The sequence below is a fragment of the Coturnix japonica genome, chromosome 1 (assembly GCF_001577835.2).
Source record: "Coturnix japonica isolate 7356 chromosome 1, Coturnix japonica 2.1, whole genome shotgun sequence".
In the NCBI taxonomy this organism is placed as follows: Eukaryota; Metazoa; Chordata; class Aves; order Galliformes; family Phasianidae; genus Coturnix; species Coturnix japonica.
The window spans coordinates 32283705-32298582 of record NC_029516.1 but is presented as its reverse complement, the minus strand read 5'-3'; the positions used below and the strand labels follow the sequence as shown (position 1 = coordinate 32298582).

The following is a 14878-nucleotide window of genomic DNA, read 5'->3' as shown; positions in this document are numbered from 1 at the left end:
AAATTGGTAATACCTGTTAGAAAGAAGAAAATTTCACACTAATTCTCTCTATGTAAGACCATGGACTCATACTGGCTGGGAACATTTTGGTTCTTAGGATGAAAAACTGGCAAGAAGGAACATGGGCACTGAATTGGTTTTTTACATGTAAATGTTCAGGGGAAAAAAATAAAAAATTTTAAAAAGATTTGATTCATCTTTGATTTTCGAGCTTTTCTTTTAACACTTCTATTTGGCCAGTGGATAAACTGGCCACCTACACACCAACTGGCATCATTACACCACCCACAGAGGGAAGAAAATTCCAGACAGTGAGAGGGATGTGACTGAAACCACGAGTAAGACGAACGTTATGCCTTTCAGCATGTATCAAACACAAGCTCCCACAAAACATCACTCCCATTGCGTTCCACACAGAAGTCATTAGAAAATCAACAAGTTGTCTTTTATCAGTTCTTGGTCAAACATGCTTACAAAAATCCTACTCTATGGATGTATTAAAATTAAAAGCAGAGCATGAAAAGAGGATAAATACTTGCCCTTATTCCAAAAGCTTTCAAGTAAAACTTTTCTATTGGTTTCACCCCCAGCTGAGTTTTGACATATTTTGGATGACCAGTGATTCTAATATGGACTGTGATTTGGAAATGATTCTTCTTCTGGCACACAAAAGCATCGTCTGTCGCTGAAAAATTAAATCCTTTGTCTGTGACGATGTGATATCCTATGGCAGGTCTACGAAAACAAGAGAGGATAACAATTTTAAGTACAGGCATATTGTATCTTTAGTTCCTACTTTTTTGCATGGGTTAAAAACTCATCTGCTTTCATGAACAAAATGGGAGTGGAAATACATCACTCAATCACCAGTTCTACAGTTGTTTTCTTCTTAGTTTCTTCAAGGTGTAAGAATGAAAATGCATGTAAATGTTACTGTAATTCTCATCTGACACATTAAATGTTTGGAAAGCAGATGTGGGGAACTTACGTAACCTTCACTTATAACTCTGAAGATGCTATGAAGGAAAACTGTGCACCAAAGCACAACAAAACATTTTAGTTTATTCAAGCATTCATTACAACATTTCTATGAGCCACAGAGTTGAACTACTGCAGCAGACAGCAATTATCTCTGTTGATAGAAGCTACCGAGAAAGGTGAGTCTGGAATTTCAGTTTTAAGTGTGCAGGAATTACAATATAACTGGGCAGGCAGCAGATGAGAAGTCTCCCACCATCATCTCAGAGATTTATTGTAGCCACCAGTTGTATGTATAACAAGAATTACGAGTCCATCCAGATGGACACTTCATATCCCAGTGACATCTGAAGCACTGGGAGGTTTCTTACAGTTCTGCTTTATACAGGAATATTCTTAGTTCTTGACTGAACATTTTACCTACGTGTCTGTAGCCAGAAGACTTCAGTTATGTGAGCCCAGAGGTAAAACAGGCATTTTCTATTTCCACTTCTTTAATGCTTCAGGCCATTACATGCAATACGCTCAGTAAGTATATTCAATAACATGCTTGACAAAATAAATAAAAACTAACAGGTATTCAGGTTAAACTCATTTTTCTTTTCCTCTGAAATCCCTGAAGGGAAATCAGAAAACCTAGCATGAATTTCAAGCAGCGCTTGAAGTTGAGCTTATCTGATACATCCAAAAAACTCACATCCCACAACTGCTACACCTCCTTATATTCAGGAAGAACAAGGGATGACAAATGTAGCATTTATTCACATACAGTGCCAGAAAAAAGAAAGAAAAAATTTCTTTCCAAGTGCTTACAGCTTTTCATAGTTAGAGTTCAGTAAGCTGTTCCACTGAGAAGTTTGGTATAGGTGCCATGTTAGAGCTTGGCAGCATTTTTCCAAAGCTGCATTCTGTCCATCACTGTCATAGTCTTGCACTTCGGCAGCACAGTCCTTGAGAACTGCTATAGAGAGACAGAAATCCCGCATTAACATTTTTATATAATTACATACGTAAAGCACAAATTATTCCAAATATATTTAAATCTTAACCTTCCTTTACAGCTATTCCAATAGACCTTGTCCCAGAAAATAAAATTTTCCCCTTGCCTAATTTACAAAATATTACACAAGTAGCATTTCCTATTTTTATTATCTCCCAAAGGATGCTGAGTTCCTTTGGAACTGGGGGAGGGGAGGAACCAGCCCCAAATGGAGAGCTAAATAAGTAGATCTGTAAGAAGCTGTGCAAGAAGCAAAGTGGGACAAAGAAGTTCAGTGTAAGTACAAGAAGCAAAAGAAATACAGACATTTCCTATTCTCTCCAGTATGGGTTGAAACTGAATGTACTCATTGCAATACGTTCTTAGTTCCAGAGGTAGAAAGACAGTTTCCACTGTGGTTACCTGGTTAATGCTTTTTGGGTACATATGACAGTATTATGAGGCAAACAGTGTCAACTGTAATTCTTATAGATGTTTTACCTTTCATGCTGACAGAGGAAAATGCAGCAAGGGAGACAGATAAATGGGGTGCAGTAAGGATGGGAGAGAATTTGTTAGTAGGCACATAAACAAGGATATTTCTATGGCCTGCAGCAATACAGTGAGACAGAGCTCACCTTGAGCGGAACAATTTCAGACCAAAGCTTCACTTGTAAATCCCCATTTCTGACACACAAAAGGGGGTGAACATATTGAAAATTTAAAAACTAAAACTAAAATTAAACTAAACTAAACTAAACTAAACTAAAATAAAAATAAAATAAAAGTAAATACATTTGTACTTCTTTTCTAGAAGATTCCCATGCCTTTCCCCCCCCCCCCCTCCAATGGTTGCACTGTTCTTCCCACTACGTGTGGATCTGTGAGATTTAATTATCACAGACTCCTAATGGTAGCATATTTAAAGCTGTGTCTTTGAAGTATTAAAACCAGCAGTAACAATTTTAGATACAGCGGAGCCTGCTCTGGAACTTCCTCTTTTCTCCTTCCAGCAGTGGCAGACTTAGAGAGCTAGTAACACCAATCAAACAAAAGGAGGCACCAAAGGCAAACTACCCACATAAACCCACCTGCTGCTCATTAATAAGAAATCTAAAAGACTTAGGCTTAGAAATAACTAACTCTAAAGAAATAACATGCAACTCTCACATTCTCCGTAAGGCTTAAAGTTCCTCAGGCAAACTGTAGAAAATGTATGGAGCTGATAAATTAGATCAAAAAGAGAAACTGTGATCTGTTTTGCTCACACACCAGATTAATTCCCTATTGGACTGACCCACATTTCTTTGCCCATTCTATTTAGCATGTCAGCAGAGTATGGTATCATCTGCAGGCTCACATGTTGAGAAGGGCACAATGTTTGGAGGGCAGGCAGTCAGAGGGAACAGGCTTCTAATATTTCACCTCTCTTTGCCAAATATAAGTAGGTCCTTATTTTCCAAAGCACTGAAAAGATGAACAGCTCCAAAGCTGGTAGTAGTAAATGGATTGTTAATACCTCTACCATTTCAGAGCCACTGGGACATACGCTCTTCGAATGCTCCAGCCTGCGGTATAAAATATCAAACTCTGTTTTCAAGGAATTGCTTACCTTGGCTGGAGCTGTTACACCAGACCTGAGGATCAGGGGTATCTCCCAGTAACTGTGAGAGCTTCCTTTTTGTGCCTGATGCTGTGGAAGTGCTTTTAAAAAACACGTTAAATTATTCATTCCAGTCTAAACACAGTTAATAGGTAATAATAGGTAATAGTTATAAGAGAACACCCCGCTATCACAATCTAATCATACCGTCACCCTGATTTTGATTTGCTGGGACCAGGAGATTGCTTATGACTTTTAAAAACTGAATTATACATTTTCCCTTCTAAAACGTAAATGAATATATTTTTACGTATCATGTTAATGGGGAACTTAATCTCTTGCAATGGTTTACAGGATGCAATCTGCAAAATCACAATATCCATATTAACAACATAGCATTTTCTTGAATGACTTTACTCCACTTTCTTATACAGAAAACAAAATACTCTCAGCTGCTATTAAACCAATCTGTTAATAAAGACATCTCAAGGGAAGACTGGTTGAACGTAATTTCTTAGAAAGTGAGATTTCAACATTTTCCCTTTCTGCGAAGGGGAAACCTTATTCCAAAACGTTTATATTATAAAATGGAATCTGGGTCATTCCTTGTGGCAAAAAACAAGCCAGCCACCAGGTCTCAGGTAGTCCTAATAGGCACGGATGTTTAGCTTTCTCCACATGTAGAAGAAAAGCCTGCTTGATTTGGTCAAAAATTCTACGCTAGGTTGAGCAGTATTTTGTATCTTAAGTTCCAATAATGAAAACACTTCCTTCAAAAATGATCATGACTAACTGGAATCTTCTACTGCAAAGGAAACAGTTAAAACATAACCAGCTTCGCCAAGGGACCGAGGCCCAGCTTCTTTTTTTCACATCACCAACATAACATGAAACTGACTTCCAGGCAGAGAAGGAGAAGGAGAATCTACGACCCCAAGACTAACAAGGATGAATTCCTATGATCTCCCAGCAACTGCACAGGTCCCGCCCTGGCACACATTGGTCAGTTCATTCTTAGTAGGTATCATGCTTGGTATCTACACTACCCAATGTATTTTATACAACCAAGTGTTCAGAACACACTAGTAGATGAACATGGCAGATGGTATATGAATACCACTGCACTTGCTTACATGGATGTGATGTTCTTTCCCTTTCATGCCATGTGTCAGAATACTTCCAAGACCCTTATGGTTAAATCCCTGCAATAAGCACTGCAAAACCCCTAACTGTTTTTATAATCCAGTTACCAGCTACCTGTGGATTCCTCCTTAGCACTGTATCTTTCTTAAAAATGACATGCATTCCCAGGCATTTTAATCCTAATTTTAATCGAGGTGTTTAAAGAACCCTCAAACCATAAGTTTCTCAAACACGTCTAAACACTGCCATCCTGTGGAAAACTCTGCACCCACAGGGATTTTACGCTGGGCAGTCACCACATCTTCTATGGGCTCCATTTTTTTGTACTGTGTCTCATCCCCTGTATAAAGGCTTTACCTAGAAATCTGAGATACATTTGGCTGAAAGTATGAATAATTAAAACCCATAGAGCTGGAGGATGTAGAGTTATTCCACGGAGTCACAGCATTATCTCTCTTCATACAGCAGCCCTGCGGAGTGCTACAAGGATGTCCACTGCTGTTGGGGTCAGAAGAAGTCTCCAGGAACCTGTAGGGAAGCTTGCTGGGTGCCACAGCTGATGGACATGGGAACAGAGACTGCTGCCCACTTGGCCACGTAGCATCACCCCATGTGGCTGCAAGCAAACAGACAAGACAGTAAATAGTAAAAAAAATTGAGCTGGAGACCTTCTTTACCAGCTTGGGGGAGCCAGAACTCACGTCACCTACTCTTGAGCTGTGGTGGAGAGTACGCTTCTGACCCGGAGTCTGGTGGAGAGTCTGGCAACTGCCTTTGCCTAGGAATGAAAAACAGATTTACATTTTCACTGAGAGAAGACACAGAGAACAGATCTCTCTTCCTCATGGAAATAAGGCAAAGCTAAAAGCAGTTGGAGGGGGACCACAAGGCTTCTTAGAATGGCTTTCAGGATACATTGCTTACCAAGGTTGCAGCCTCTTTTCACAGATCAATGACAACCTCCTCTTGCAGGGACACCCCATCGCCACCAATTCTTGACCAAACATCCCTCCAAGGCAGGGGACTCACACCCCGCTTCCCTCCCATGAGCTGCTCTTCAGTTACTTCTGGGCACACCAGAACACACGGACTCACAACAGCTCCATTCTCTCTAGACTACATTCTAAAGATCTTTAGCACCTTTCACCAACAACTTCTATGCCTAAATGGTGAAAGGATTAAAAGTAAAGACAACTAACAGGTCAGTCCCAGCAGCTTCTCAAAGCAAAGATTGATTTGAAAAGAAAAAAAGGCACAAAAAGCCCTGGCTACCATTGCTGATTAGTTGCATATAACACCCGGATTATCAGCTGGCAGAATCTTGACATGAACACTTGAAGGAAGAATAAATTTCAAGGTGTACTGGAAAGGGTTTAAGTGCTTGAGCAGCAGGAGCTGCAGGCTGCATGAAGAGAGGCAGCCATGAGCTGCCCAGTGCTAATCCCAGCTGACTGCAGGCAGTCCTGAGTGGTTCCAGGCAGTCCCAGTGCTCACAAAGTGCAGCAGACCATGCAGCACCACGTGCAGAACCACCACCCAGCAGCTCCCGTGTCACAGTGCAGGACAGTACCACGCTGCACCACATCCAAGCAGAGCTGGGCTGCCATCTGTGTATAGTGGCATGAGCAGAGGCTCATCTCTCACTTTGTGGTACATGAACAAGGAAGCAGGAGCACAGGAGGAACCCTCACACCCCTCTGTGAGGGAAGCTCTCCTGGCTCAGTTTAAAGAACTTCAGGAATGCTGTTCCATACAAGAACAAGCTTGTCTGTGGTATTTTACTGTGCAGCTGCCTTTTGATTTACAGGTGGAAATTGAATGCTTCCTTGTCTGCAGCTGATATGAGGAGCTTTGCTCTGTTTATGGCTCAACAGATACCTGAGAGCTCAGCCCCACTCTCACGCTTGAGGTTTGAAAGATGTTTCTTGATTATTTATTCTTTGGCACATTTATTTGATTATACTGTGATACCCCCCATAGAATTTGCTGTAGTATATGCTCTGGTTTAATTATTCACTTCTGGAGTTTCTCCTGTCAGACAGCATAAAGGATTACTTCCTTAGAGAGAAGTGTGGAACCAGACCATGATTTAAGGTAAGGCAAATCCCTCCTGAGTTGCTCACAGCAAGGTGTTCCCACACGACATCAAAACCAGTTCTTCCGTGCTGAATGTGGGAGCAGCCTAAGTCACCAGCAGACTGCTGCAGAGGCTGTGCTGCTGGCTGCTCAGGGAACCTGCTTTAGCATGGAGTTGGAATGGATCATCTCCAGAGGTCCCTTCAAACCCTTAAATTCTATGATTCAGTGAAAGGACATAATAAAGTGATCCTCAATTGCATCAGGAATGATGGAGGTTCAGAAATTGGCTCTTAACCCTTTCAGACATACTTATGAGCTATAGGTTCCAACACTGCCTTGGAGCAGATTATTTTCTTGCATTTTTACTTTATGACCATGGCCAGAGAAAGAATTGAGTCATTCATGACTTAGAGTAGGTAGAAGCCTATTTAGTCTACTGTGAATAAATACATGCAATGGCAAGTGTGCCCACAGTGAGAAATCCTGCAGGCTGCTTAGTTACCCTATAAAAACATCCACTGCTGTTTTGCTCTTGGCAAACATCAGCACATTTGTAGTGTTTTGAATCTAACCACAGTCATATGACAGTTGTCTAGATGAACAGTTTGGGTCTGAAGTCTTTGATAGATCTGTGTTGCATAACCTTCCACCCTTAACCATGACCCCTTATATTACGTAGCCTTTGTAACTCTGAAAACAAGTCTCAGAAAAGATTAATGGTGAACTTCTCTGCTCTGAAGAGAGCATTAGGATAAAAGCAGTAGCCCTGTTTCCCTTAGACTGGGAGGTTTACATTAGTCTCTCAATTTATTATACATTAATCTCGTTTACATCATTTATTCTGCACATAAACACTAAACTAGCACTTAGTTACATTAAAAAATAACAGCTTTGCATTTAATGCCATAATTAGCATAACAGTTGTGAATTGTCCCAGACTTCATTACCATCCGTTCTGTTGAACTGCAAAATAACACAGTTCCATTACTATCTGTTATTTATATTTCCAGCTTTCATGCAGTTTCAAGTATGGAAATAAGCACTCCACAATCCTATTGAACCTAAGAGATTTCAGGTCTGACTGCTGCTTTCAGATTTTAACCAGGGCACCACTGAAAACAATTTAATTTGTTGCTATAGTACTTACAAGGTTCCGAACTCTAAGTCACTGCTGATGAATTCTTCCAACATGCTTGTATCCACCGTAGGGTTTTCCAAGGCTCTGTGGACATCTTGCCCTGCAATCAAAGATGTCACTCTTGGAATCTGTGTTTTTGACATTGGTACACAGTTGTCAGTACTTCAGACTAAGGAATGCTGCCCGTTATCTCACACAAAGGAAAATAAGATCAATCCTGTCCTACCACAGGTGAGCATCTCATGTCTTACAGACAAGTCACACTTCTATTTGGAAGTATGGGCATATCCACTGGGGGATAAAGTATGACAGGAAATGCAGGGTAAAAGAGAGAAGGTGAAGATGACAGCACCAGTTTGTGCTGCTCATGAAGGCCTCACAGAATTACCACAGCAGGAGGAGGGGCTCCTTGTTTGTAACTACAAAAATAAGGTTTTGAAGATAACTTCATACTCCTTTATGTCGGGATCGAAACAGGTGACCAAATCAAAGCTCTGATGTCTCACAGATCTAGCATTCTGAACAGAAAGGTTCAGTACTTTGTCCTTTGCTTCTTGGTTACTGAAGGCTATAAACAGATTTGATGATTGCAAAGTCTGTGGAATTCACGAGTTCTTTTGTATAAAGTCAAGCAAGTCAGCCGGAACTCTCCTTCAGAAAAAGAAACAAAAGCAAACAAAACTGCTGCATGGGCTCACCACCTTTCCAGCAAGCCTTCTATAAATACAGGAGTGGCCAGTCAGAAAGAAAGATAAGGAAGTTCAAGTTACTGCTCTCTTACAGTCATCTACCAGAGCTGGCCAACTCCATTCCACTGCTGCACGGGACAGAGTGGTGCAGCTTGAGAGCTGCAGGGCTCAGCCCAGAGCAGCTGACACCAGCTACTTCCCCTTCATCCTGCCACTACCTGGGACACAAGGTGCATAGCAGAAGTTGTACAGTCTCTTCTGCTTTCTGCTCGTCTCTGTCCGGTCTTGAAACGGTGGTGAACTTCACTGTCAGCAAAAATGGCTTGAAAATACACAAAGCTCTGGCTTTCTTCAGCAGCCTTCCTCAAACAAGAATGCCTGCTCATGCATAGTTAAAAAATTGTTGCAATTAATGTGTTTTTCCCTGCACCACAAAACCAAGAATTGTTTATTTTGACCAAGGTTGTAAACAAGCTTTTCTGACCAAGGTTGGAAACAAGGTTTTCTGGCCATAAAAGGACAGGAAGTACTTTCCTGTACTTGCATTGGCATCTGTTTCAGCAGAGGAGGAGCTGTTGGATCACATGCAAACTTATTCAAAACGCATCCATTTCACAGACCTTGATCACAGTAAGCACCTAAAAGTTACAGGCTTTGGGATAAAATACATTGATATCTTGACTGAGAATTTGTTTACTGCTCTTTTTCACCCTGGTAGCATGCAAGCCAGATACCCAAAGTCACTACGAGGGCAAAGAACCACGTGTGTGTGCATAGAAAAGGGGACCCGCAACGTCAGCAGCCTTTATCAGCATGCTTGGGGATCTCTGCTCCCAGTCCACACTCCACACTACAACATGCCCTGGGCGAGTGCTGTCACTGCAGAGTATTGCCAGGGACCCAGTTCAATAAACAGTATCGTAAGCTGTCATCTGTGAGGAGCAAGGGAAGATGAAGGAGCAAGACTGTGTTGTGACACAGCTTTCATACACAGCTGCATGCAGAACAGCTTGCAGTCATAGGCAACATAGGATCATATTTTGCCTGTTTCTCAATCAAACCAGTATTCTGTTGCTCTTCCCTTTGATCTGAAATCCAAAGCCTCTCTTCTACATTGGCTTCCATTTCCCTGCCCGTTCTCCCCTAGCCTTTCCCTGTTTCCAGCCACAAGCACCACAGTATGCTGATCACTGTCCTACTTCATCTCTCTTTTTGGCAACCTCCAGCCACCAAGTTCCAGTAATCTGGCTCCTGAGCTCCACTTTATGTACTCCTGAAGCCAGCAGCCCCAGGCTCAATCCCTGAGTCACCTGCCTCATTAATTCTCCCAGCACTTCCCTGTAGAAGCCTTACCTACAACTGCATTGAAACCAGTTGCCTTCTTTCCAGTAAATTCTTATGCAAAGTAAAGGATGGGGGGGATGGTACTTTTGGTGTCTTCCTTAGAGTAAACATCTCAGAGAAAGTCAAACACACTCATGAATGTGGCTGAAACCACAGCCACTGCTTTCCAGAGGAGCCAGCAAATAACCAAGTTATTTGTGCTGTTTGTGTAAATAAATTCAGTCCATAACCAATAAAATATCCTCTCAAACAATTAGTATTGACTAAAACTGAGTGCTAAATTGATCATTACATGTCATTAAAAGAGCTATGCCAGGAAGTTCCTAGCCAAGTCCAGCTATTTGTAGTAAGATCAGTATCCCTATATACAGGGAACAATCCTTAAATAAAGCTGGAGATATAAAAAACGACACATAAAACACATTCAATGCTAGTTATTACCTGTTTTATGGAGTACAAAATCACAAGGTTTGCTACAAACTCTTGCAACTTGAAGGAAATGTTTTCTTAAGAATTAATAACTAATCTTCATCTGAAGATACTTCACCTCTAAAACGCTTTGAGCCACTATAGAAGCTCAGTGGGAAGTCAAGCAGAACTTCACCAGCTTATACTGAGGTTAGTCTTACACAAAGGGCTAATTAATAATTCCTTAAATTCTTTCACATGAAAGGACTCCAGGTATTGCTCACTATTTAAGTTGTGCCATAGCCCCACTCATTTTGACTGGAACAGACAAGAGTCATTGATAGAAGCAGCTCATCAATCAGAGCCAAGGACGTGGAGCTCAGGCACATGGTAGCAATAAGTAGGAAAGGATTTAGGTCAAAAACAGCTTCTACCTGGCAGAACTACAACCTGTGGGGACATAGCACAGACTGCAGGTATTCAGAGGTGGGAGAAACTACAGCACTCCAAAAGGTAAGGAGTGAGCCTGTGTCAAGAAAAACAGATCTCCCCCAAAATATCAGCCTTTTCCAGTAATCTCACCGTGAGTACACAATTCCCCTTTAATTCCTGTTTTTAATCTCTCATCCTTAAAATAGTAGAAGAGGCCTTTGCTTTCTTCATGTTTAAAGTCATGCTTATTCTGTGGCTTCATTCGTCTGCCAAGAGCACCAAACTATACTCGGTGTTATCCAGGCAGGACAAGGACTATAAAGAGAGGGTGTGATTCCACAACCAAGAAACTTCTTCAGATAGCAAAGGGCACTGAGGCCAAACACACGCATCTCAGACACCAATATCTTCCAGCAATAAAAAAAAAAAAAAAAAAAGGCTAAATTTAACAGTGTAATTAGTTTGGCCTTCACTGAGTGTCTCAGCCTAATGATAACGTCAGCAGTAAGAGATTGCTCTGCTATGGAGGGGCAGACACTCTCCTTGGCAAACAGGGAGTTATGGAGTCAAGAATCCAAACATTTTAATAAGTATTAATTTTAATAGAAACAACAGAAGAGTTTTAGGTCAAAACTGAAGTATCCAGTGTGAAAGGAATGAAATTAGGCAGAAAACAACAAGCATACCAGAAGAGAAAAGCCATTTACTTCAGTAAGAAAAATCCAGGGTCAAGTCCCAGTCAGAGTCATATCTAATCTGTCTACTGAATACTGAAAGTAGGTATTGATAGGAAAACAGCTATTTAATTATGTCCTTTTTCTCGAGAACTCCAGACTGTCCTCTCTCAATAACATAAAGGCAAGTTGATTATACAAATGACTGTCAAAACAAACACACAAGCCAAACCACCAGCTGTAGCGCTAAGCAGGTTCGGTGGAGCTAAGGCCTGCTTCAAAAGAATGCAAATCATGCTTCAAATGAGGCCCTTCCCATATACTAGTGTGGCACAGCAGAAATGCGTGTTTAGTAAAGGACCAAAACCTTTCAAGATGTTTCATCTTTCCTTTTACTTGATGGAATTGACAGAGCTTCTCCTTCTCTCTCCTCCCTATGCAGATGTTCTCCCCAGCTGCCCCCTGCAGTTAAATCAGTCTGGACAAATAATAGAATGAAAAAAGAATACAGAAATGTGGAATTGCAGAGTTAACATGGCAAAAAAATTCAAGGTGAACACTGCAGCAAGGAAAGAGTTAGAAAGTAAAAAAAATGCATAAAATTTTTAATTACATTATGGCAGGGTCTGAGCAAAGCAGTTTGATCAAGGAGTCTATTAGAAATCATTTGTGGTAGCAGAAAGACAAAAGACTTGTCTGAGCAGGAAATGTCTTGGGGGAAAAGGCTGGACAGATCAAAGACAAAATAATGGCAATTATAATCAGGTATAGGAGTGGAAAGGACAACCATCTTTAACCCGACAGGATGAGCGGCTGCAAGGAGGGTGCTCCCCAACCTCATGAAGGTCATTGGGACTTCAGAAGCAAGAAATTGCCAGGAGCCCTCTGCCCCTTCCCCATTTTCCTCCCAGCAGTCACCAGCACTGTCCCTCCGTGGGCTCAGCCAGAGCCAACTTCTTCCTTTTCCTGCTCTCCCCAAAGGAAGAACGCAGTGCAGTGCATCTCTACCGCTGGCGCTGTTTCATTCCAGGATCACATTACATGATTGCTTTGTGTAAATAGAGCTTTTGTTCGGGGGCCTTCTGTCTTCCTCCTTTCTTCTTCAATTCACCTCAAGCAATCGGTGTACTTTTGCTGCCACAATAGATTGTTGAGACTTTTAAAACTAAGCTAAGCTCTTACCTTCGAAGAACTGCTGTAAGGCTTCATTTTCTCCCACCACATCCATGACGAGCCACTGGAGGTCCTTTACTTTCCTGCTGCCAGCAGCGTCCTGCAGAGGAAACACGCCGTCCCCTCCCAGGCGATCAGGAACACGCGAAGGAGCACATCGTGCTTCCAGCAGAGCTTTCAGCTGACTTCATCCCAGCTGCTCCTGTTCCTTCATACCAGCGTCAGGAAAATACTTCAACCCTGCTACACATAAAGAGTTTGGAACGACGTCTGAGGCAAGATGAAGGCGATGTGCTTTCCTCAGTTCAGTGCGCTCAATGCTCTTGTTTGAGGGACCTTTGGTCCCAGTACTGATCACAATTACACATGCGCAAAAAATGCGGCAATAAAAATTACTTATCTTGTCTCTGTACTTTCACACGGGTGATACAATTACAACTCCTGGTGAAAGACCAACAGCTCCACTGGCTGCAGGAGCAGCTTCGCCATATGCACTACATCCCACCTGAGCAGCTGAGCGCCAGGCTACCCAATGGCTTTAAGAACAGTTTCATCTTGCAGAGCAGATTATGGAGAAGAATCACATTATTGAAAGGAATTTAAACTACCAATTAGTCCATCAGTCCCAGGCAAACCTATGGGAAAGTGAAAATTCAACTAGGGGGCTCAAAGCTAACAGCAGGACTCGCTTTCCTCCATCCCAGTTGGATCTAGTCCTTTGTAGTTCCAATACATGAAGATAGTCTCTGCGTAATAAACTTTAGATACCTTTTGTCTTGACACTATTACATAGGAAAAAAGAAAATCTCTTTGCTTTAATGAGCAACACTTGTAAAGGATTACTAAGTCAGAACAGCAGCAGCTATGAGCTATAATTTAACTACTGTTAGCTAATCCAGGAAACAGTTTGCTTTCATGATGTTAACCAAGGATTAACAATCCTTCAGGACGCATTTATAAGCCTAACATAACAGCGATAAATACAGTTTGTTTTCTTAGACAGAGTAAAACCAGACTTCCTTAGCTCAACTGAAATAAGAAATAACACCTTCCTCTAGCAGCTGCAGTGAGAACTCTTCCGTTCTGCAGCAGAAACTTTATCTGCCACTGCTTTATCAGTACCTGTGATTGATAAATGGCTGTCACAGTCAGGACTCCAGTGTTTTTTCTAGGTCTTTTACATAGCAAATCTCCATGCATCGGGTTAATGTGGTAAGGTTTTGGTAACTGGGGCCTTAAAAGGGGTGGTCTGTGTGAAGAGCTCTGGCTGCAGTGGGGCTGTTGGAGCAGCCTGAGCTGCTCTGATTAAATCACAGTGCCCATTCCCCTGCTCTGCTCGGGGAGAACGCAAAAGAGGTGGATGACAGGAAGGTGGTTTTAGTTTGCTTTTAGTTCTCATTGCTTTACTCTGTTTGAGTATGCAAAAAAAATCATATTAACCTCCCTTACATCAATTTTGTTTTGCCCACTAGGGTAACTGGTGAGCTATGTCCCTGCCCACATCTCAACTCACAAGCTTTTCTCCATTCTATTTCCTCCCCCCTATCCTTATGAGAAGGGAGAACAAGACCAACACAGTACTGCTGAGCCAGTGTGAAACCACCACAATACTATACATCCACAACTGTGTTCCACATATCCTATTGAACTTTCTGCCTTCAGCTTACACTATTAACTGGGGAAAAAGGAGTAGCACCTGAACAAAGAATGTATCTTCCTTAAAAAGCCATGATCCGTTTTCAGGCTGTCTCTGGAGCAAGCTGTGTGTGTGAAAAAGCCACTAACATTACCAGCAAACTACAATCAACATGTTAAAAAAAAATTTTTTTTAAATCATGCAATGGATATTTTGCAGATGTAAGGAGGGCTGTGGGAAATTGATTTATAAAACAATGGGAACAAAACTGCAAAAGAAAAGTAGAAAGATTCATATATAAAGGCATTAAAGCCAAAAATAAAAAAGGTTTTTAGTAGTCACAGAGGGCTCAGGTAGATTTCTAACCAAAGAAAGACCCAAAGAGTGTCCAAGGTTATCTTATTGTTCCTTGATGTCTGAAAAGCACTCCTCTTTAAAGAGAAAGACAGATTTATTATGCTGTTGACAGCATAAATGTTTGCAGCATACAGTTCCTTGTATCACTTGGAAATGAAAAATACAGGAATGCAGCATTTAAAAGAATATCAAGACCTTCTAATTGTTAACTGGATTAGCACACACATACACACACACACACACAG

The 14878-nt window shown here is 41.5% G+C and overlaps 1 protein-coding gene across 2 annotated transcripts in view; it reads right to left on the bottom strand.

Moving 5' to 3' along the window:
- Nucleotides 1–12988, bottom strand: part of MYRFL (myelin regulatory factor like) — a 36102-nt gene extending 23114 nt beyond the window's left edge. Inside the window, exons 1-7 of one of the 2 annotated variants that reach the window (XM_015856023.2) lie at nucleotides 12650–12988; nucleotides 7930–8020; nucleotides 5414–5481; nucleotides 5061–5319; nucleotides 3570–3661; nucleotides 1792–1936; nucleotides 540–735 (exon numbers count right to left, since the gene is read on the bottom strand). In XM_015856023.2, the coding sequence (XP_015711509.1) occupies nucleotides 540–735; nucleotides 1792–1936; nucleotides 3570–3661; nucleotides 5061–5319; nucleotides 5414–5481; nucleotides 7930–8020; nucleotides 12650–12695 (897 nt within the window). In that variant the 5' untranslated portion in view covers nucleotides 12696–12988. Of the gene's footprint in view, nucleotides 1–539; nucleotides 736–1791; nucleotides 1940–3569; nucleotides 3662–5060; nucleotides 5320–5413; nucleotides 5482–7929; nucleotides 8021–12649 lie in introns of both variants that reach the window. The other variant, XM_015856012.2, reaches the window with a different exon arrangement.
- Between the last annotated feature and the right edge of the window lie 1890 nt (nucleotides 12989–14878).